The 26,144-nt window shown below is 24.7% G+C and overlaps 1 protein-coding gene across 1 annotated transcript; it reads right to left on the minus strand.

The window, feature by feature from the left end:
- Positions 1-5,656: 5,656 nt before the first annotated feature.
- Positions 5,657-16,507, minus strand: LOC145838682 (ornithine decarboxylase-like). The gene is made up of 11 exons (XM_082946309.1): positions 16,499-16,507; positions 16,134-16,307; positions 15,240-15,412; positions 14,683-14,817; positions 14,331-14,496; positions 13,453-13,609; positions 8,522-8,628; positions 7,422-7,548; positions 6,861-6,948; positions 6,057-6,084; positions 5,657-5,743 (listed from the first exon to the last, which is right to left on the minus strand). Exons 1-11 carry the CDS (start codon positions 16,505-16,507, stop codon positions 5,657-5,659), a joined length of 1,251 nt encoding a protein of 416 aa, XP_082802435.1.
- Positions 16,508-26,144: the final 9,637 nt, after the last annotated feature.

The raw sequence follows: 26,144 nt of genomic DNA on the forward strand, positions 1-26,144 counted from the left end.
CTTCCAAATGCTTGCCGACCCCTAGTTAAAACATTTACTGATTTGATTAAAGCTTCAAAAACAAACAAAGTCTTTTACTAAACACAAATACATTTCAACAAATTTTCATCAGTGTGATACAATTGTTACAAAGAAAAAGAAAGTTTTTAACTTATAAAGCCTTATAATTGCATCAGAAATTAGTGTAATCAGCCAAAGACAATTAGTATAGCAAATTCAAATGTAATGAATAGATCTTAAATATTAGAAAATTTAATTCAAAATGTCATTTGTGGAAAAAGTTATAATGAAACGAAATTTAGAATTTAGAAGTTGTAAGAATAATTTTGATCTGGTCAAAATTGAAGCCATATACATTCATTTAAACAAACTAAAGTTATGTAAGCAGAATGATTTTTCATTATCCTTGTTTAGTTATTTAGTGAATTTATGTTGTATTTAATTATTTTGTTTATTAAGAATTTTAACTACTTTTTTGTTTTACGTTTTACTTGATTAACTAAATTCTGATGCAATTATAAGGCTATATAAGTTATAAGTTAAGTTTTTTTTTGTAACAGTTGTATCACACTGATAAAAAATTGTTGAATTATATATTGTAAAAGACTTTGTTTGTTTTAATCAGTACAATAGCAGACTATTATTGTTTATTAAACTTGTTATATATGGTGTCTATTAACTAAAATTGTTGTACAACATGTATCCGTTTATGTTAATGTTTTATTAAGTAATAAAAATGTACAAATAACACTCATAACTTTTAATTAGTAATAAAAAATGTAAACAACAAGCATCCAAAATTTAGTTTTTTAACTCACAAAAAAAAAAACACATGTATGTAGAAAACAACTTTTTTTTAAGTTTAGTTTATACAAAAGTAAAATAAATTTAATTTTGTTTAAATTTTTACTAAATAAGTTTAAATGCTACCAGTTAAAACTGCTAAGATTTAAAAGTCATATTAAACTCGATACTAAAAAAAAAAGTTTGTTATATGGCTAAATATGTTTAAAATATTTTTAGCTTTTAACTTGTTGCACATGAGTTTTAAAAGAATTTGTAGAAATATTCAGAATTTCTGCAGCTTACGAGTTTTCTGCTTGAGTATTTTTATCCTTGCTTTTTTGTTTTTTGTATAAACTTGAATAGACAGTAACAAAAGTTATGAAAGAAAAGAATAAGTTGATGATCTGTAACAATAAAATTGTTGATGTATAATATTATACTCTTATTTTTAAATGTTCAGTTTTATCTTTACGTTTTTAAACTAGAACAGATTCTGCTTTAGAATATGTTTTATTTTTAAATATATTTTTCTTCGCAATAGTTTAAAAAATGAATCTTTTAAAAGATGGAAAAAAGAGATTAATCAGTTTTATCGGCTATCTTACTGTTACTATAATATATTTTTAAAGCGTTGATATAAAAACAACAGTCTAAAAATTTTTTGTTTTAAATTTAATATAATTTTCTTTCGATTAACAACAAGGTCAGAATTATATCATGTTTTGATTATTTCCCTTACAATAAATAAAAACAGATATTATCTCCATCTTTAGCCCTTTATAACCTTTAAAATACAAATGTTGTTAACTTTTTTAATTTATTTACTTAGTTTTAGAACTAAAAAAAACTTATTATTTATATTTTACAAGTATTTTTCTAAATAAATTACTTGAAAAAGTATCAAAAATGTACAAAACAATCCATACGACTTCACTTTTTGTAAGTACTTGTTTAGTTGTATAGATGTTGTGCACATCTTATAGAATTTTACTTTTTTAAGTACATATTTATTAGACTTTTTATTATAGCTTTTCGATAGTTTGTTGCTTATAAGATTCATCAACTTTCTACAACTAAAGTTTTTCTCCTGTAAAATATAATATATTTTATCTCACAAAAAAAATGTTAAATTAAGTTTTGACCATTTTCATACAACAAACTTTTTATATATAATTATGTTTCAACCAACTTGAAAATACAAATTTTGCATTGCTTTAAGATAAAGTTAAGCAAAACATTTGAAATTATTTGCGACTGAATAATGGTTGATTTAACTTTTTTAAGTACTTCTTTTCCTAAAGATTAGCTTTAAAAGTCTATTATTTTAATTCAAACTACTACAAGATAGCTAATTCTTATAGTTTATTAACAATACCTTCTTTTAAAGTACTATTGCATACTTAATTGTACTTAACCTCTTCTAAAGAGAGCTGTGATAGAACACTAAGATCAACTTTAATTTTAACATTTGTCTGTATATCAGATAAGCTTTTGTTGATATAACTACTTCGTAGCTTGCTTACAGTTGCTGAATTATCAAATTTGAGGTTGATCATCATGTCCGTAATTATTATGGTTGAAAAGAAGTACTATAGATGAAAAAATATTTTTTTTTTAAAGAGTACTGTGTTTTGAGAAATTGTACTTAATGATTTGTATTGAAAATACAAAAATATAAATTACAAACTAACTAGTCCGATAATGTAGATGTTTTCTTTTACAATACCAATGCAGTTGAGAAAATTGGTGAAAGACGTTAAAAACAACGTAAAAATGTAAATAGGCAATTTCCAATTAATCTGCTGGTCACTAAATAACACATTTGTTTCTTCGTCTTCAAGTTGTAATTGTAACTTTTCGTTACATTTCTGATAGTCTAAAGACAGTAGAATTACTACAACAGCAAACACCTAAAATCAATAAAAGAAAACTGAGCTGATCAAAAATTAACAGTTTAAATATATCTAATAAAGTAAAAAGTATTTTTTAGCACTTACCATGTTAGAAATTGATAGTATAAGATGAATCAGCTTTAACGGACAAAACATTTTGAGTTTGAGTAATTTTTCTTATAAAGAAGTTTTATTGTTATTTATTATTAACTTTCTAGACAACTATTTTATGAGATGACTATTTTTGAAAACTTGTATTAACAACTCACTCATACTATTATCAGACTTTATAACAGCACAAGTTTAAAACTCTCAAAAACCAAGAAAAAATCTTTTTAATTTTTATCACAAAGTAATGACTTAGTTCTTAGAATTAACCATCTAAAATCTACATACACATAACTAGAATTTAATCCAATTTTATAAAACATTTAAAAACTTGTTTCAGCTTCTGCTCAGTAATCTATAATAATGTAACTGTTAAAACTACAACTTTAAAAAAAAATAAGACAAAAGTTTTAACACTTGTTTTACAAGTAAATGTAAACAAAATGGATAAATTTATCTAGTTTTACGTTGACACATTTCAAAATTTGTGATTTAAGTGTTAGCAAACAATATAAGCCGTATATGTGACGAAAACTACACTTTTAAATTAATTAATTATTGTTTGTTTAACAAAAAAACACAAAAAAGACGTGATTTTCGTATCTAGCGAAATTACTGTCCTTATTATGGGACAAATGTTTTACCAACCTTAAAAACAGAGCTAACTATTGAAGTATAAAAAAAAATCGGTGAAGATAAAAAAGTTTAAGTAGTTACAGTTTGTTACAAATTTTAGTTACGTCGTTTTAACTTTATATTTAATTGGTTTTAAAACCTAAAAAATAATATTAAAAATATTTAGCAGTTATTCATTATTTGAGTTTTTGTTCAACATTTTTTTGTTTATTTTATCTAAAATATCTTCAAAAAGTATCTTAAGAGTTTTTTCTAAAGTAAATGTTTTTAATGTAAACTACTCAAGAAAAAGACAACAATAAATTAATTCTAATGTATTTTTTGTTATTTTCTAAAATTTTATTCAATTTTTTTAAAGTAAAATTGGTGTTTTATTGAATTTTTAAATTATTATAGATACTGTTAATTCAAAGGTAAATAGAAAAACACATACTTAAGTAGACTAGTTAAAGAAGTTCATTTAAGTGTTTAAAAAAAAACTAATTTAGAAAAAAGTAATTTTATAACTTATAAATACTGATTATTTTTGTATCAAACAGAATTGTACAAAAAGAACTACTTGATTTAACAGATCTTTATGGAAAAACATTAAAAGTATAATTATGAAGTAGAATATTTTGGTACAAAACTAACATAAAATACTTCTAAGCAAATGCACAGCTGTTCATACATAGTATGTTTAAACGATTGATTTTGAAATATTTATTTTTTTTAAATTTTATTTTATGCCTAACTTTAAAACTGCTTTCTAGACAATGTAACTTTAAATATATTCTATATATATATTCTATAAATATATAAAATCTAACTATTCAAGTGTACTAAAGTTTTAGTTACGTCATGTACTTAGACATTAAGATATTTAATATTATACTAAGAAAAGCATAAGACTTTTGTTTTAGTTGCACACTACATTTTTAGTTACTTCATAAAGATTACATTTTAGTTTTCAATTTTTTTATATTTGTTAACCATATCCAACTTAAATTATTAAAACTGTCATAAATATTTAGTAAGTACTTTTACTAAGTAACTTTACTCATAAACGATCGCTTCAGTGCTTTGTATTTAATCGCGCTTGGTAGTATCACAACGGCGGTTCTCGCGACTTTGCCTGCATAATGAGTTCTAATAAGGACGAAACCGGTCGTAGGTTTTCTTGGATGCTGTTGTTGTTGGTCGTGTGAAGTTTATTATTTATTGTTGATGGCGCGAACATCTCAACTTTTTTGATTAAAGCCGAAATATACATTGGTTAAAACTGATCAAACGAGCACAGACTATAATCTCACAATAAGCTGATAATATCTGAGACATTGGGCTGTGAATGATTTAGCTGTGTCAATTTTTCAAGTTTACTCACAAACGGTCACTTCAGTCCTTTCTATTTAACCCCGCTTGGTATGATCACAACAGCGATCTCTCGCGAATATGCCTGCTTGATGACTCCTAATAAGGACGAAACCGGTCGTAGGTTGTCTCGGATGCTGTTGTCGTTGGCGGTGTGAAACTCATTATTTATTATATACATATTAAGTAAAAACAAACTTTTGCAACTTTTTTTAAATGATGACTAGAATATTCTTAATATTAGTTTTTTCTTTTTAGTTTACAAAAAAAAAGTCTAAGGGTTTAAACTAAAAATGTTTAGTTATCATAAGTTTAAAGATATTTTAGTTAATAATATAATTTTTAATAAAGTTTCAGTTTAAACATATGTTTATACAGCATTCTAAAATTGCACTAAAAACGTTAGAAACATTATAAAAAATATCCGATAAAATATAAACAAGTTTATAAGATGAGATTCCACTTTATAAAGTATTTGTATAGAACTTGTAGTTTAAATAAAGTTTAAAGGTTATTCTGAGATATTTTTTTGTTTTTACAGCCGTATAAATTAATAAAAAGGTTTTGTTTTAGTTAAAAAAAGTTGTAAAGAAAACAAACAATATGCTTTTTAAACAAATTAAGTGATTTTATTGCACAAAGCATTTAATAGTTTTTTATTGATACTTAAAAAATTTATTTTAAGTATTTCAATTGCAGTTTAAAAGATTAAAGTAGTATTAAGACAAAATATCAATTTACTTCCGTAATGTATGAATTGTTAACCGAAAGATTTTTTCGTACACCATATTCTCAGATTAAACTTTTTGAGTGTTCTTTTTTGTCGTTCAATGAACAATAGAGTAAACTATGCAAAAGTAAAAAAACACAATGATGATAAAAATTTATTGCTTGACTTTCATACATATGTTCATTTGCATGCTCAGTACTTCTAATGGCAGGGTTTGGCAGCGCTTGCTAGAAGATGATTCCTGTTTGTAAAAAATTGAATTAGTAGAATAACTTATAAAAATAAAACTACCAATCTCTTACTTTAGGCAATAACTAGCCTGTGTCTTTCGGTTAAAGTTATAATGATATATTTAGTTTTACTTAAATTTACGTTAAGTGTCTGTTGATAAGATATGACTTTACAATTATAAAGTACGAATTAAGAAATTTACCATTACTAAACAATTACAAAAACAAACTTCATTTAAAAAATTTAAGTTTGAAAAAAAGAAAGATTATAATTAGTTGCAGAGGGTTATTAGTTAGATTGATATGTCGCTCAAAACATGTCACCTTCAAATAAAACTCACCTTGTTCTAATCTGTATGTTAGATCAGTTTATAATTTGATCAACTTGTCTAATGACTCAATTTAAAAATGCTGAGCTAAGGACCATATGTTATAGCTTAAAGCAGTTCATTTTATTTAAATCGACCATACAACTATATTTGAACACTGTGTTGTATAATATTTAAAAGCTAATATTTACTAGTAGCTGCGAGTCGGAAAATTCAAGTGGTATTAAAACTTCTTTAATGCAAAAATTTAAACTAATTATAAGTGTTGGCTTAAACAGAATTAAAAAAATTATCAGTTTACTAACAAACATGAAAATATACGGATGTTTTATACCAAATTAGGTTTTTAAAGCTAAAAAGCTCTAAACATAAAAGTAGAAGAAATATATATACAAAACTAACCAAAATATAAACGTAATCAAGCTCTTTAAACAAACTTTATTAAACAAATTGATTACAATATTAAGCATTTGTAAGGATAGTTGTATAAACAGTAAAATATTGTTTATATAAGTTATTTACTCAATTAATTTCATAAAAAAAAAACTAATTTAAAATACTGTTCTAACTATTTTGAGCTAGCCAATTTTTTATTAGTTAACGTGAGTGGTAACCATATAAAACACTTAAAGTCACACAACTTTTGGTCTAAATTCTTTAGAATTGAATAATCTAAACATATAATAAATATTAGCACAATCAGTAGAAAAAAACCAAATGTACTTAAAATAAAAAAGTTTTGATAAAACCTATCAATATTATAAATATGTATATTATCCAATCATAATTTAGAACTAACAATGCAGGCGGAGAAACGATGTATCGAATTTTAGGTTGAGTTGAGTTTGTGTAATCACTAGTTGATGATATTGAATAAGCTCCCATATCTGTAAAAATTATACTGTTCATACACAATGTACTTATTTTGCAAAGCATTGTATTTTGCTCAAACAAAACTCTTATTTTTTAAAGCCATAGGGGATTCATACATACTAAGTTAATAAAAATTCTAAAGATGTTTTTAAAAATTAATGAAGCTCAAGTAAGTATAAAAATTTATATTAGTTATAAATAAGCAATTAGTAACAAAACAAAATAAAGTCTGTTGCTTCTAAATGAAAGTTTGAAGCGAGAGCTAAACAATTTCTTTTGTAGAGCACATGTGTTTCCTTTTATTCTTTATCATCTCCTTAGGTTTTTAAAAGCCTTTCAACAAAGTTCAAACAAAAAAATTAATTATAATTTACGTTAACATTAAAATATACACTAATCTCGTCACCAATGACGTTTCAGCTTTGATATTTATTTTGAAAAAATTGTAAATTTTTAACAAAAAGTAAATAAAACAACTGCAAACAACCTTTCCAAAAAAATTTGTCGTTGATGTTTAGTTCGGGAAGTTGAAAATTGAATTTTATTTTATCAGCCTTGTTTAATGAAGGGCCCCAAATAGAAGAAAGCTTTTTATCTTCGTTCCTCAAATCACCCTGGAAGTTTTAAAAAGTTTTAATAGCACTAAAAAATCTTCTGTCAATTTTGGTATTTACTACATGCTACTAAAGTATTCAATTCTGGGTGTAAGCCAAAATACCAACTGGTTAAATGCAAGTAAAACTTATTTCTGTTATTTTTAAACTAGTTATATAAACACTCCTACTTTGAAAAATAAAATTAAATAAAACTTATTGATACAGTTTTTCTTTTTATCAAAAAAGAACTGTACTTTTATAACATGACTACTGGTCAAGTAACTATAAAATGCTGCCGTTTTGAAGTTTTGTTATGTTTTAAGGAATATTGTTGAAATAAAAGAGGTTTTGACTTTATATCTCGCACTACTTTATTTTAATACTCACGATTTCAAAGTTTTTAAGGAAACATTGTTTTTATTTTAAATAGTTTATTTTGAACAGTTTGGTCAATAAAAAAATTTAAACTTTCTCAGTTTAAGAGAAGAACTTTTCACAATCTTCACGTTTTTATATTGCTAACTAATAATTTGTTTTAATGACATACTAGTAAGTTATATAGTTACGAAAAAATTAAATGCATCTTTTTTATAATGTAAATTAAGTTTTCTATCAAAAATTGTAGTTAAACTTTATGCAAAAGGGTCACTAATTGTAGGTATCATTTAAAAAAAACTTGTTAAAGCTCACTTTATCTCAAATGTTGAGTTTAAAAAAGCACTACGTACTTCTACTTAAAAATAGGTATGTTAATTAAAAAAACTAAATCAATAAAAGTATATATTTATAAATAAAGTACTAAGTAATCAAAGCAAAGAATAAAGCTTTGATAATAAAAGTTGTTTTCATTAAAATAGTTTGTATGCTTTTATAAAAATAGTTTTTATAGTCTAGTTTTACTAACGTTAAGTGTCAATGTATTGATAAAAAGATGCGCAACATTTTAAAACTTAAATCAATAAAAAAAGAAAATCAAAACTATTCAATTTACCGAGCTATTGAAGACTAATGGATTAAACTTAGCCCCTGGGTCGTAAAGTAAGCAGTTTAAGTTACCGAAAATTCCTTCATCGATGATGTAATTGTACAATAGATTACCTGTATACACGAAAAAGCATCTAAGAAAATATTTAGTTTTTAAACTAACTTTTAATATTACAAATAAATAAATAACGATTATTAATTTCAGTAACGCCTGAAACCAAAAAAAAACTTTAACTTGTCACAGATAAAATCCTAAATGAAATGTTAATTGAGTGCGTTAATTTTTAAAAACATTATTTTGCCTTATAAACCTTATCATTGATTAAAATCTGAGCAAAGTAGTTATAGTTTGTTATAAAATAGTACTATTTTAATTATACAAAAGAATGTTTAAAAAGTTTTCAAAAAAAAATTTCTCTTTAAAAATGTTAAATAAAAAATTAGTATGTTTTGATAAATTAAGCAGCTAATAAAAATAACTTTATTTTAATAACTACTTTGTATAAAAATTTTAGCTAAAAGACTATAGCTAGTTTTTTAATAATCCTACATGTTGAACAAGCTAGTATTATTATTTTTCTGGACATGACGTTAAACTGTTCTGGTGTATGAATCGATAAATCGAGTATGTTTTGATAAATTATGCAGCTAATAAAAATAACTTTATTTTAATAACTACTTTGTATAAAAATTTTAGCTAAAAGACTATAGCTAGTTTTTTAATAATCCTACATGTTGAACAAGCTAGTATTATTATTTTCCTGGACATGACGTTAAACTGTTCTGGTGTATGAATCGATAACCGAAAGGTTTTTTTGTGCACCAGGTCCTTTGACAAGACTTTTTGATCGTTTTTTGCCGGTCAATAAACAATATATATAGTATTAAAAATACTTTAGTATGCAACTTAACCACTACTTTGCTTTTTGATAAGTTCATTAAAAATTTTAAACCTGGTTATTATTAGTTTATTATTAGTTTATTGAACAAAAAGCGAAAAAAAAAAAACAAAAATTTTTGCTCAATAATGTTTTGGTTCAATGACCTGGATAGCAAAAAGACCTCTCGGTCATCGAGTTGCATACCCAAACTTAATCAATATTATAATGAGCTAAAAATAAAATAAAAAATGAAAAATTTAAACTCTAAAACGAAAAGCTCTATAAAAAGAGACTCTATTAAACTTTACAACATTAAATATTTTTCTAAAGAAAAATAAATAGAAAAAAAAAAGAATTTTCTTAAAAAATAAAAAAAAATTACACACTCATATATCTAACACTATATACACATAAATATATATCTAACTTTACGTTAAAAGGTCAAGTTTTTATCTGAAATTTCAATTTTAAAATTAATCCAGAACTTTGCAAATAAATTACCCTGTTATATAATTTAAAAAGAAAAATTATATATATATTAAGTTATTTCCTTTTTTTATATGTGTTTAAGAATTTCGACTCTACTACCAACTTATTTTAACCTATCAAAAAGTAAGTAACAGTAAAATATAACTATAACATTGAAGAAAAAAAAAAAAAAACGTAAAACTGCAATATTCAAACAAAGTAAAATAAAGCTGTATCCATAAAAAAATTGCTTAAACTAGATAAAAAGTATAGAATAAATATATCATTTTAATTAACTATTTTGTGCTAAAAAGTTTTTTCTCTTTTTCTTCTGATAATTTAAGTTGAAAATAAAAATATTTCACATTTGAATAGCTACATAAACTATTGTAAATTTTCTTTTTTTTATAGAATATTAAAGAAGTGATTTTAACAATAACTGAACTTAACTTTTATAAATAAAAACATGAAGATACGTTAAAAAAAAAAAAAACAATAATAATTTTAACAACAATGATATTAACAACAACAAATTTCTTTCCACTAAATCAATCAAAAAAAAAAAAAAAAAAAAAAACTCTTTTCTCTTTGAAAAACTTGTCTAAGTCTTAACTGAAATAATAGAAAGAAAACAACATTTGTAAACATAAAAAAGAATAATTTTGCATTGCTCAAAAAGAGATTTTTCTTTAATATAAATTTGCTTGAAACAGTTATCTCAGCTTGCTTTTTAAATACTTTATTTTCTGCTAAAATATAAACATCTATAACTATTCTTTTTACATTTTCATGCAATAAAAAATATAAAATAATAAAGTATATATTCAAAAAAGTATCTTAAGGAATAGTCTTAAAAATAACTGGACAGAAAATGCTAAAATCTCAACTGAACCAATGTTAATGTAACCAAAGAAATCTACTTTCCAACAAAAAATTAAAAAATAAACAAAAAATTGGATATTAAATGAATTACTAAATAGTTAACTTTAACTACAATCTTAGAAATAATTAGATAGAAAATGATAAAATCCAGTCTAAACCACTGTTACTGTGACCAAACAAATCAACTTTCGGACAAAAAAAAAAAAAACTAAAATATAAAAAAATTATTAAAAATTTGGATATTAAATGACAAGTACTATTAACTCCTTAAACAAAGTAAATAGGGAGTAGAAATGATCACTAATGACCTTGAGAATTACTATTTAAAAGATAACTTTTAAGTTCATGCTGGAACTTTCCAAAATGACTTATACTTTTTAAACTTAATGGCAACTTAGTCCACAACTTACTACCTTGGAAGGATAGTGATTTATGACCTATTTTGCTGTTGAATCTAGGTAGGAAAAAATTTGTTTCTGAAGACCTGGTATGATAATTATGTACATTTTTTACACTTTTATAGTAATTTTTAAAGTTATCTGGTAACAAATTGTTGTTAAACTTAAACATAAAAAGACCTAATTCATATAAATACAGACTCTCAACATTTAATATTTTTTTCTGAGATTTTAATTCTCTTACACTGTCATCATATTTCTTATAATGTATGCATCTAAGTGCTCTGTTTATGAGAACATTAATATCATTTATACATTTTTTATTTGCTCTTCCCCAGCACAACAAGCCATATCTAACATTGCTCATAAGCAAAGAATTAAAGATCAAATATAATGCTTTTTCATTTAAGAAGTGTCTGGTTTTATATAATATACCCAATGTTTTTTGTAATTTTGTTTTTATAGTTTCTATGTGTTCTGACCATTTTAAATTTCTGTCTATAATTATTCCCAAATATTTATAGCTATTTGTGTTTGATATAACTGTTTTACCTATTTTTACATTAGGATCTTTATTTTTCCAAAAAATATTTTTTGATTGATATAAAATCATGCTTCTGGTTTTATTAAGATTTAATTTAAGTTTATTTTCCATTAGCCAATCTGATACCTTTTTAAGTTCTATGTTAAAATTTTTATTGTCATTTAGATATGTGTCTTTTGTATATGTTTTGTACAACATTGTGTCATCTGCGAAGTTGAGGATGTTAAGACCAGTGTTGTTTTGTAGGTCATTTATATGTATTAAGAATAATAACGGCCCTAATACTGACCCCTGTGGGACCCCAATTTCACATTCTTCACAGGTTGACTCATATCCTCCAAAGCTAACAAATTGTTTCCTTCCATCTAGATATGAGCTGATTAGCAAATACATATTTCCTCTCACACCATAACTTTCCAACTTTCTTAGTAAAATACTTCGATCTACACTGTCAAACGCTTTACTTAAATCCAAAAAGACTGCACAAACTGCGTTTCCTTTATCAAAATTTGACATAACCCCTTCAACAAATTCAGACAAAGCTAAAGTGGTGGAATGATTCTGTCGAAAGCCAAACTGAGAATTGTTTACAACATTATTTTTAGAAAAAAAAACTGTACAGGCGACCATAGATTACTTTTTCGATTATTTTATTTAAATTAGATAGAAGTGAAATGGGTCTGTAATTTCCTGGTAAAGTTTTAAATCAACTATTTTTAATCAGTCAAACCCAGCCTTAAAAATCTTATTGTACTGCGAATATTAGCTAACAACGTTGTAAATAACCTTTAATTAAAATACTTACTCGCCTTATGAAACTCTTTAATATAAACAGCAAGTTAGAATTGATCATTATAAACTTAGTTGTTTATTATTTTTTATTAAAGGTATAACAATAAACGTTAATAATTTTATATTTTTCGATCAAACAAACGATGGCAAACAGTTGTTTTAAATCTAAAATAAATTCTGAAAATAAAAAGTAAATGTAGCCGCCTTATGAGGCAAAAATTTTGAATTTTTGTCAAGGTAAAACAAGTTTACGACTTCGATAACATACAACTTTTACTGAAACTTGTATTTATATTTATCAAGTACTATGCAGAAATATTGCATATTGAACGACAATAAAATAAGTGCTTAAAATGTTTAGTCCAATCTAAGGACCTTTTGGTAATGGAGTTATACACCATGGATACAGCCTTACGTTTTGTCCAGGACAAACTGTGTTATACAACTAATAAGTTTAAAATATAAAACGTTATTAAACTTCATTTGATATTTTTATACAGTTGTGGTTATCAAAAGTAAAGTACTTAATCAAAGTTAATTAAGTTAAGTTTTTTGAACATTTAAAATATTTGAGTACCCTAAGAGTATACCCTATCAAAAAAAAAACGAAAGTTATTTATTAAGTAAACTTATAACTAGCAATGTTTAAGATTAGTTTACTAGAGAAAACAAATTATATTACTATAAATTACAGCAGCTTTTGTAACTAGAAATCAAAATAAATAGGGCTTTACAAGCAAAGGGAACTTATCGTTTTTTAGGTTTAAAAAATGTGATTAACAAAATGAACCTGATTCTTTAAAAATTTCGCGGAAAAACTTACTTTTCAAAACTTTGATTTTATTTCTAAAAACAACTCACTAGCAAAAAGTCCACTTTTTGATTCATTGGTCAGAAACAAAAAGTTATACGAAAACTATACTAACACATATAAAAATATTGAAACTTATTTTCAATGTTTTTATTCCTTTACCTGATTTAGACTTTGATGTTCTTTTTTCAATGACATTAGTGACAAGTGTGTAGGCTGAAGTGACAAAATATCTGCCTGGTTCAGCGATTATTTCCAAATCCGGGTAGGTTTCCAGCGGAAACAGTTCTTTTAGCTGCTCATTCACTGCACATCCAATCTTTGAAAATAATTATATTCTAACAAAAAACTTAAAAATTCTAGTTGCTTTTTTTTGGCTCATCTGTAAGCTATGTCACAGAAGAAAATGTAAAGAATTGCTAAGATATTTATTTTGTACAATATTGAATGTTAAAAATATATTTTAGATTGTCTAATAAACAAGATAATTTGAACTTTAAAAACTGGTTTTTACTTCTTAAACTACTAATTTGTTAATAATTTAATAAGTATCAGATTCGAAAGCTAGTGTTGACCGAAAAACTTAACAACATCTAAAATATAACAGCACATTATTTTTTTCAACTGTATTAAGAGTTGGTTTTACGGCTAAGCTAAAGATATACATATAAAATATAGTCAATTATATTGAACAGTAAACATTTTTTTTTGGCTTAGTTTCGCACTTCCATTTTCTTATAAGTTATACACATTGTTTTTGAAACTAAGTGAAGTAATAAGCTTATGGAAAGTTTATCCTTTATTAGAGTTTTTTAAGCTAATTCTGTTTTAAAATTTTTGTTTAAAAATCCCACAATAAACCCTATGGAATGTAGTTTACTGTTACTACAGAACAAAAAAAAAATTAGTACGAAATTAACTAAAATTAAGAATATAAGTTACTCAAATAATAATTAATTATGAACGAAAGGAAACACTTGTTTTATTTTAATAATATTTTAGTTTTTCAAAAAGAACTAAAATTTTTTTTAAATTAAAACCTCTTCAAACGACACGAGCGCATTATCACAACCAGGAAAGCCTCCACCGATGTCTAAAAATTTGAAATCAAATCCGATCTGCTTGGCATAATCAAACAAGAATTTGGAATCTTTCAAAGCTTTTACGTAAGTTGAGGTGTCTTTGCATCCACTTCCAGCATGAAAACTATAAATTTGTTTTGTGTAAAAAATTAATAAGTTTCAATAGACACAAACTTTATTTTAATCATACAAATGTCTAACTTATCATGAATGTAGGTAAATTAAAAAAGATATCGTAGGTGATAATAACATTTTCATTTTTTTTATAAGTATTAAAATATAAACTGTGATAAAAACACAAAGTTGCCACCTTATTCCAATAACTTTTAGTTTCAACTGTAGCGCATACTGCAGCAAGTTTGGACAATCTTCAATTTTTGCTCCATATTTCTTACTGAGAGGGGATCGGGCGGTTTCATCAGACGTTTTTATTCGTAAAAAAATTCTGTTGAAATCAAAAAGTTAGCTTAACTTAGATTAAACTAAATTCATACATTAAAAACTTTTAAACAGTGATTACAGCTTCAAATTTAGCAAGGTCAAAAAAACGAAACTAATTAAGTTTTATGCACTTACTAACTAAGTAAAAAATCCTAAAATACATTAAAAAAAAGTCATTTCATACTTTTATTTTTATTGTAAATCTATTTTAAACATTAATATAACGCGGATTTGCTCTCTACCGCCTCTACTGTGTCGGTTATTGGTTGACTGGGATTTGATCGGACAAGAAATAGTATAGATGGAAAACAATTATGATTTTTTACATAAGAGCTAACAAAAATAACTCCTAGATAATTAAAAAAAATAATAATTAAGCTACTAAATTAAACGTACAAAAATTAAAGATAACAATAAAAATCTTACTCTGAGCTAGGGTGAAGTTTCTTAATTTTATCAAGTTCCTCTTTACAGTCAAAAACAGTTCTTGATACATTTTTCTTTGCTGCATAGAGTAAATGTGAAACTTGCTTGCATGGGTTTGCATATACAATACCATGAGGTTTAGCACCAAGCTCCAACAACAGCTCTAGCTCATTCTTAAAAAAAAAAAGTTAAACTAAGTTTTACTACTTATTCTGTAAAGATAACTGTTTAATAAAATCTTTTAGGACTAAGAATCTAAGAAAGACTTTTTAATTTTTTTTCGTGAAAACTAAACAAAGACTATATAAGACAAAACAAAGTCATCTGATTGAAAAATTAGAAAACTAAAAATTATTAAAATGTTAAAAACTAGAGATGATTAGAATAAAGTATTGCATTAGATTAAATCATAAATAGTTTATTTCAAAAAACGTGAACTAAGTCCTATTTGTTTTATTTTTTCTAAAATTATAAAAAAAGACTGTTTTATAACTAGCAAACAAATTAATATTACTTTTTAAACCACATAAACTTTTATTAAAAATGTTAAGTTTTAAAGCTAAACTAAGTTATTGTAAGGTCATTAAATTTATAAAAATTGCAATAAATTGAAAACTTTTAGATAAAATTACAGTAGATAAGGACATCGATAAGGTACGCGCCTTGAACTCAAGAAAAAATTTGTACTTTACATTAAATACATATTTCTTCAAGCTTGGTGATTTAATTCAAACAAAAAGTAAAACCAAACAAATATAACATTTACTTTTAAATTCAGTTAAGTTTTATAGATATAACCTTGAAAAAAAAAACCTGAATGCTTATATGAAAAACAAGGTCAGCTTTTTTAGGCAAACTAATTAGTTGTTTACACATTAAAAAATAACAATAAACCTTACTGGCACAATCAAATCCCATACCCATTGAAATCATCAACTTCAAAACTAATGGATCAGGATTGCATTTCACAGCATAAAATGGTTTGATTCTTGGAAAAACTTCACACCATCTTTCATACTTGTCAAATATATCGCCAACATCACAGAAGTAGAAACTTTCTTTAGCATTCTTAAAGATAGTTATGGTATAAATAAAAAAAAACAATAATAAAAGATTTAGTTTATTGTTTTTAGACTTGCTTATCAATAAAAAAAATTAAAATACATGTTTATTTAATAAATCTTATATAGATAAATTGCTAAAAAATGTATTCTATAAGATATTTCATGCACTAACTAGAAAGCTATAAGCGAAACTACCTTTGTCATTTCATAAAGTGGTAAAAAGGAGCTAATGTCATAGTCAGAAACTATTTCAATTTTTTTACATGCAGACATACTTTAATCTGTAAAATAAATACTGAAAGTAAAATGATACTAAATTACTGTACTGATAAACGGGCTTAGGGTATATTTTATAGTAATGTTCTGCTTTATACTTATAACAATACTCAACCAGTACTCTGCTACGAAATCGACTAATGAGTATTTAAATTATTGATTCTAGTCTACCTTAACATTTCTTTAATAGAAATGGTTCGAAAAGGAAGTTAAACTAACTGTTTATTTATTAGACAACAATAAATACTTTTTACAAGAAAAACAAAACAAACTACAAAATTATACCAACATAAACGTAATTATAAACTTAGTGAGTAAAGCCCGCCTACACATAATTAGACAAAAAGCGCTTGATATTACGAAATTTATTTTAAGTCTTTTGCAAAGCTTAATTTTTAAGTTTAATAAAAAACAAAAGTTAGTTAACTATTTTTAAACTTAGTTGTAAATATTGTATATAAAAAAAAATATATTCATGTTTTTTCTAAAAAAATTAGATACATAAATTTTAAAAAACTGTAATTCTATAAATAAATTTATGCACAAACTATCGGCGAAGCTACCTTTGTTGTTTCATAAAGTGGTAAGAGGAGCTATTGTTATAGTCAGAAACTATTTCAATTTTTGTATTTGCAGACATACTATAACTCTGTTAAATAGTTAACTAAGGTTAATTATTGGACAGTGACGTTAAACTGTATCCAAGTGGTGTAAGACTCGATAACCGAAAGGTTTCTTTTTACATCAGGTCTTTGGAACAAGTATTATGAGCCCTTTTGTTTTCGTTTGATAAAGAATAGAATTAGTACTAAATTACTTTACTGATAAACGGGCTTAGGGTATACTTTATAGTGATGTTCTGCTTTATACTTATAACAGTACTTAACCAGTACTCTGCTACAAAATCGACTAATGAGTATTTAAATTATTGATTCTAGTCTACCGTAATACTTTAGTAATAAAAACGATTCGAAAAAAAGTTTAAATAACTGTTTATTTACAACACAAAAATACATACCTTATTCAACGAAAACAAAAAAATCTACAGCATTATATCAACATAAACAAAGTTATAAACCTGACGAGAAAAGCCTGCTTACACATAACTAGACACAAAACGCTAAAAAATAAGAAACTAATTTTAATTTATAGAACAAAAATTTTTTTTTCAACTTTTATACATTTTTATTAAAAGTATAAAATTATACTGTAATTTTTAGCTTTTTTTTAGATTATTTTGCCACATTAAGGTTTTAAGTGGTCTTTTTGGCGAATAGGGATATTTGATGCAATCAACTGCATATATCTAGAATCTAGATAGGAAGAAAATGTTTGAAAGATAAATCATATATATTTATTTTTTAATTTAAAACACAACTTTATATAAAAAAATTGTAAACTGAAAATAAAGACATTTGTTATTTTAAAAAAGCAGCAGACATATTTCTCTATGCAATAATAAACATAAAAAAGTAACATGATAAAAAATTTCAACAGTCCTTTAATAATTGTCTCACAAGAAATTAAGTAATAGAAGCTATCAATTAAAGTGAAAAAACCTTGTTAGAACGTCATCTAATCAATAATAGAAGTACAAACTACAAGCAAAAAAAGTAGGAAATTGTTGTACTTGTTCAACAGATCATTTATAAAATTTTAAGCAATTTACAGTAGTAAAATTGACATTAAAACTTAAACTATGACAATCCACGTTTTAATAAAATTTATAAGGGGTATTATCTCAAATAATTGTTTGAAAAAGCAAAAATAAAAAGTCATTATAAGGTTTAAAAACTAAACTATTTACATTTTTCTTGTTTACTGTAAGTTTGAAACTACATAAGAATCAAAGTATACAATTTGATTGGTTCTTATAACTACTCTACTATATTGTAACTAGAACGAAAAAGAGTTAATAGTAAACTAAATTAAACCCATTCGTAAAAAAATCGATTATTACTTTGAAAATGTCAAAAACTTTATATTTGTGTTGTATTACATTACATATTTTACACTTATTATATTTTATATTTTGTGTAATGTCTTACTTCTCTAATTTCATAACTAACTAAAGTAATAAAATTTAAATTTATACAATGTGAATTTATTTTTGCTGTGCAGTTACACCTTGAATATTCAACAACCTTAACTAAGCTATTGAATAACAATTAAATAAAACACATAATACTAAAACTAGATAGTTTAATTTTGTGCCATAGTTAAAATTTTTGCAAATGGTCATGAGAAAAAGATTACTGTAGACAAAGCTTTAAAAAAATGTTTAGTTTTGAAAACACTACAAAAGCCTAGTATAAGAACTAACCTAAATATAAACAAAAGTTTTTAGCTTGAATAATATGTAAGCTTTAATTTAAAATATAGTAAAAAAGTTTTTAAAAAAGTAAATCTAACTTTAAAAAAAACTTTAAATTTATCTATTAGATAATTTAAAACAACATATTTGCACTTAACAGTAATAAAACAATTAGAATAAGTACTTCAACTAAAAATTTTAAGTTTTATTAACAATACAATGTTTCACTCGCTTGAAACTAGTCAAACGAGATCCTCAGTTGAATAAAGTCTGTAAAAATTTTTATAATAACATGCAAGAAAACTTGTTATAAAAATTTTCACAGATTTTATTCAACTGAGGATCTCGTTTGACTAGTTTCAAGCGAGTGAAACATTGTATTGTTAATAAAATTTAAAATTTAAAATTGATCATTCTCCTTGTATATAAGTTAAGAACTTTGGTTGTCTTCTTTAAAGTATAAACTACGCAAGAATAAGTAATTAATAAATTTAGCCCACTTAAAGAAAACATTAAAAACATTTTTAATACCTTTTAATAATTAAATAGTATTTTAACTTAACATAAAAGTAACAAAAAATCTTATAAAAAAATCTTATACTTGTTTAGTCAATATTTCAATGTTAAGAAAAACTTTCGATGATTCATAAATAACTTATACTAAAAAGAAAAATGACAAGTACTTTATTTTGACAATTTTACATTCTACCTATAAAAAAATTAAGTTAATAATGTAAATAAAACTAAAAAAACATTTGTATGGCTTTTGACATACTCAGTAACATCTGCTTTTCATTAAAAAATCTATCGACAAAACAAAACTGAACTAATTCAAAATGATCTCATGAAAACTAATTATAAAGTTTTCTCTTTTTGATATAACGGTTAATGCTTGTTATAAAGAGATCACGTATTACGAACATTGCACACAGAGCTATAAAAATTTATCAATTTGTTTGGTATAAGGTACGGTACTTCCGGTAACTTGTTAGTTGTAAAAAAATATTTTAGTTTGATTTTTTTTTGTAAAGTTGTCACATATACAGAACAGTGTATATATAACAATAACTTTTTGTAGTTAGTAATTAAGTTACATTTATTGTTTCTACTATTACAAAAACATATCTGTGTTTATTATAATAATTAGGCAAAAGTTTTACAGCAGTTTTCTTTAAAGAAAAACGTGCTTAATACTTTATATTGATCAAAGTTATTATCCAGTGTTGAACTTTTAATATTTTCTAATTTAAACTCCTAAAAATTTATATTTAACACTTTATTTGTCAAGATGTCATAGTTTTAAATATGCACAAAGGAATTTTTTTGCACTAAAGGTCACTTTTGCACGAAGATACTTTTGCACGGGTTGAGTATTTTTTCTTTAACTGCTGCCCCTAACCCTTTGTTGGTAATTAATTTAATTTATTTTTTTACTCTTGTGAAAAATTGACCCTACGTGCAAAAATGACCCTTCGTGTAATAGTGTCTTTGTGCAAAAGTGTTTCTTCTTGCATATATAACCTTTCGTGCAAAAGTGTTTTCGTGCATAATTGACCCGTCCCCCATATTACTTATACAAATCTGCTTAAAATTTTAAGTATAATAAAGGATTTTTAGGAAACGTTACAGTTTTAAAAGCTATTTAATAAGTAGTACTGGTATAAGATATATGACTTGCTACCATGGGTTTCTTTGTCAAAAAAATGGTGCTGGTTAAACTATACAACAGTGGTTCCCAACTTTTTTAATGCCCCGCACCCCTAAAATATTTTTATTTGCTCTCGCATCCCTTGCAGTTCATGTAATGATTTTTATAAGTAAAAGTTTATAGAAAACGATAAGGATTTGTTTATCAATCTTTTTATAGGTGTCAATATTAACAGGAATTAAATATATTGAAATTAAAAAATACACCAAACTGCATAAGTTTTTTTTTCTAAGGTAAAAATACAGCACAACTCAGACTCCTTCTGCAACCGTTTTCTGAAGGTCAAGCAAGTGAGTTTTAAGCTCATCACTCGTTATTCTACCTGCCCTATCTTTAAATAAGTTAAAAAACAATTAGCTTTTAATCAAACGAAATAAATATGAATTTATTTTTAAATACAAAAACAAAAGTTTTATTTTTAACTAACGAAAATAAAAACAAAAAACTAACCCTATTTCTTTAATAAACTCCTATTGACTCGTCGTTTGGCAAATGCTCACAATGTATTTAACGGAAAATTAATTTTTTTTTATGCTAGATTTTCTTGGAAAGATCTAGAATTCAACAAAAGATCCATATTGAATTTAACGACCATTTTTTCTTATTTATCATAAATAAATGTTATTCTTTATTACTAAATTAGTATTGAATTTGAAAGCTTAGGTTTTCAATGATTGATTTATTGTTTTTTCTAATTATTTGAATTGCTTGTTAGCTTTTAAATTTTGAAATTTTGGCTTACAGTCACACAAGTTAAAGAAAAATCTCCTTATCTATCAAACAAAGTTTAAAAGCCATCTTGCACCCCCTTAAATGCTGCCTCGCACCACCAAGGGGTGCGAGCACCCCTGGTTGGGAAACCCTGCTATACAAGATGATAACTGCTTGAATGGTCTTAAATGTTTATTAATTTGGAGGGAAGTGTAAATATTGATTTGTTTTTGTTGATAAATTGTTTTTCTTTGTAAAGAAGGTACATTAAAGAAGATATTTGTTCTTATTTGTTAAAACTAGGTATCGATTATCTTAAAACATTATTATTCTATTTAAGTATAAGTAATTAATTTCTTTTTTAACATCTTGACTTTATCTGTTTTATAATACGTTTGCAAATACAGATTTTTAAGTTTTAAATTTATTATTTTGAAGACTTAGTATAATAATAATATGTGTACTATTTTTTTTAAAGGAAAAGATGATAAAAAAAAATTATTTTTTACTTTCATTTTTATGTAAATTTAATTAATGCCTAGCTAAACTATATGCTTCCAATATCTCTATTACTACATCATTATTCACTAATCACGAGACTGCACAGCTCGAACTTAATCATGATATTTTTTGAATGATACAACAGTTCATCAAGACTAAATCTGCCTAAAGAGTCCTTATGAGGACTATACAAGGTCGCAGATTGGCATACGGACTTTTGTTGTGGTCGAGAGTTGCAGTAATAAGCCTAAATAAAGTTTTTGCTTTCGTGGTGTTGGCGATATATTTGAAAGATGGTGTGAAGTTTTTCCAAGAATCAAACCATTTCATGCAGTGAAATGCAATCCTGATCAATTAATTTAAAAGTTAATGATTTCAATAGGAATTGTGCAAGTATTGGGATAACAATATGCTAAAAATTGTCATTTTGAATTATTAGTGTTATTTTTGTGAAATATTTTGTAACCTTTTTTATAGCAGTGAGGTTTAAAAATAGATTTCAACTACTCTTTAATAAATTTCTAATGTAACTTAAAACAAAAAAGGTTTTTCTGTACTCTAACATAAATTGAGAAGGAAAACAGGCTTAAAGATCATATAGTTTCTATCAAACATTAATAAATTATCATAAAAATTTTTAACAATATATTTTATTATAGATTAAGATTTTTTTTCTAACAGCTCTGTTGGTAATTAAGGAAGTCTTTTCAGATATTTAACACTTCTAATTTAAGAACTTAACTGAACACAATAAAAACATGATTTGAATAAACTTTGCCTTTTTATAAACTATGTTTCAACATTCTTCATGAGCTATTAAAGATATTTTATATGCGCATCAATTAATTAAATATCTAAAACTATAACAAATAAAAATTTCAAACTTATAAGTTCTTATCAATTAAGTTTCTCCATTAAAATTAAAACTTGTTTTTTTTTGAAAGGTGAAGTTTTGTAGACATTTAAAACAATACTATTATTTAAAAAAGTTGTTTTAGAGCGTTGTATTTTTTTTACCATATTACCTATAATTTAATTTTTACAAACTATAGAAGATATCTAAAATTGATATTTTTAGAATTTTGATGTTTTGCTTTAGATAAAACTTGGTTGTAATCAGAAAAAAAAAATTTAAGCCGTTAAAGAAAATTTAACTTTTGTTTAAGGTAAGTATGATACCTTAGTGGCATGATAGTACTAAACACCAAATAAAATTTCAAAAATAAATTCAGCTTGCCACAGCATACCTAATTGCAATGTTTTGTATCGATTTATTCTAGCACTGTTTTATTTTGACTAGTAATAAAGTAAAGACACTGAATAATAGTAAAATTGTTTTCTTGGTCGAAGTTTAACAATTACTTTATATCGGTTTAAAAAATAGTTCTTAATATTCATTTAAAGGTTATTCTAGTTAGTACATCAAACTTTATATAACTTTTATTTTATACTAAAGGTATAAATTGATCTTCACAAAATATATATTCTTTAAACGTGATGTTTTATTAAAAGGAAAAAATATCAGTAACACTAACTAATCTAACTATCTAAATAAAGTTGTTATACATCAGTATGTACGTTTTTTAATCTGAATACAATAATTTATGTGACAAAATATATATATCTTTTATTCAATTAAAAAACAGATAATATTCAAGCAAAGAGAAAGATGACAAAGTATGATACACAAAATTTTATTTTATGTACAAAATGCAGCAAAGTTTAACCCACCAATTAAACAAGTTGCACAACCTTGTTATTGAATATAGCATTAGTGTACAAAGACTTTATTAAAACTTAAAACAATATTTTGTATTTCTTTGAATTGAAAAGGAAAAAGATAACTGTTTTTTACTTAGCATGCTTTTATAAAACTAAAGTAAAAATATTACAAGAAAAAAGCTAGTAGAGATTTAGCTTTACTTTTTTTATTTATTTTTTTTCAGAAAAGACGTACAGACATTTGTGAGTCTACGAAATATATCAATTAAAGTTTGCAAAAACACTAAAACTGTAAACTTGTTCATATTTGTGTATTACTTGTGTCTTTTCAGGGAACATATTGTTATAAATTTAATTATAATTTTTTTTTTTTTAAAAGAAACTTTTTAATAAAACAAGTAACTATTGCTCTTTTTATCAAAAAGTTGGAACCGAATCTAAGCAAAAAAGCTTAGACCCGGTAGATTACTATATAAAGCATGCTAGCTAACAATGTATTGTTTCTTAAGAAAGACTTAATTCTACCTATATACGCTAAATAACATTGGTAAAAGAGGAGCCGAAGTCTGGACATTCATATTTCGTGAGACAAGCCTAAGTTAACACAATACATATTTTGGTTAAACTTTACTGAGCTATCGGTCTACCAAGGGCTTGTGGTCTGACGATCAAAATTTTATATATAAGATTTAAACGCAATATTTAGTACTGAATTATAAATTACAACGTTAAAGTTATAAAAAACTATCCGTAAAAAGCAGAAACTACAAGAAAGTCCTCAAGTACAAATAAATCAATGGTGTTAGACACTTTTACTAACTTCAATTTAGTAATAAACTTATAACATAACTTTTTCTGCTTAATAAAAGCGTTTGTAACACTTTAACTTGCACCTTAAATGAGCACTTTAAAAATAATGAAACCATAAAAACAGAATAATTTATTAGTAGTCATTAGTCTTCCCCTTTTTCAGGACACACATACACTATTTTTCTGTTTTGAGTATATTTATTAAAGTTTTAATTTGTAAGTTAATTAATCTCGTATACTTTTTTCAATGTTATTAAAAAGTTTTCGGTAGTCTATAGTAGGCAATGATGAACTTTTATAAGTTATACTCAAAAGTCTACATAAGCAAAATAGCAATAAAAACAAATCAATCAAATTACTAGCACAGTTGTGAATAACTTGCATAAAAACCGTTTTATTGTGATTATTTTCTTAAATTTAATAAAACTAGAAAATACTTTGCGGCGAGAGCCGTATAAGGTGTGGATTGTAGTACACTCAATTTATTAGTACTACTCATCATAACTAAATCCTACCTCTTTCAATTAATATCTTATTAACACTAGATTACATTTGAGAATATATTACTTCATATAAATCAGACAAGAGAGTTTGGGTGACATATTTATTATATAAAAGGACCATAAAACTTTGTTATAACGACAATATTTCAAAAGTATAAGTTACTTTTAAAAATAACTTGGAATAAATAAAACTTAATACAATTTAAGTTTTAGTGAAAATTACTTTAACTAATGGGAACTATAACATATTCAAAAACTCTAAAAGAAATAAATATTGGTCAAATATTAATTCTTATATTTAAACCACAAAAATACACTACATATTTACATGCAGTTATATCTATACAATATGTGTCTAATTCTCAGTTTAAAGGTCTTATCCTCCACTCTATCTCTTTGAGATTTTTGAGTTTAATTACACGCTTCATTTGTTGAGTTTGTTTTGTAAAATTCAACGTTCAATATTTAAAAAATTAACATCAAAACAATGGAAGAGCATATTGAAAATGCATTTCATTACAGCCGGTTCTACAACCTAACATTTTTGAAAAGTTTCAACGATTCAATTCCGCCCAGGTATTTTTTTTTGAATGAATAAGTGGACCACTAAAAATAACATTTTTACAACAAAACACACAATTTTTAACTTATTACGATTTAAATATGTTAAGTTTTTACATTTTATAAAGTTTTGGTTTAAGCAGTCCTTTTAAAAAAAAAGTTTTAATAACTAATTTTATTATAAATATATATAGTTCCATGAATTCACATTAAAATATAAATTTTATCATTTCTAAATACTGCTGTTTTTGAATTATTATTGTTATTTTAGATATCAAAATAAATAGAAAAAATAGAAAGGGACCTTTAAGGTATCCATATGAAAATAATTTTGTAGTTACCAGAAAATAATATTCAGTGCAGTTCAGTGACAAGTATATGAAAATATCTTTAAAAATGACGTTCTTTGAATAATATAATTGATAAAGTACGTGCACGTCAACAAAAGTATCAAAATATATCAATTTGGAATAACTCTTTGAAAAAAAACATTTTTAATACTTTAATATTTTATTAGAAACAGATTATTTTATGAATAAGTATGAATTAGAACAAGTTAATGATTAGTTTTATATTTATTGCATAAAAAAATTCTTATATTACTTAAGAACAATAAAATGTAAACTAGGTTTTGTAATTAAGACATAATCCAAATTTATTTCTTTAAACCTTTTATTTAATATAATCTTATAGTACTGCTACGTAAAGCTTATTTTTATGCAATGAAACTTTTAG

The sequence above is a fragment of the Thalia democratica genome, chromosome 1 (genome assembly GCF_965202585.1).
Source record: "Thalia democratica chromosome 1, ktThaDemo2.hap1.1, whole genome shotgun sequence".
Taxonomy (NCBI): domain Eukaryota; kingdom Metazoa; phylum Chordata; class Thaliacea; order Salpida; family Salpidae; genus Thalia; species Thalia democratica.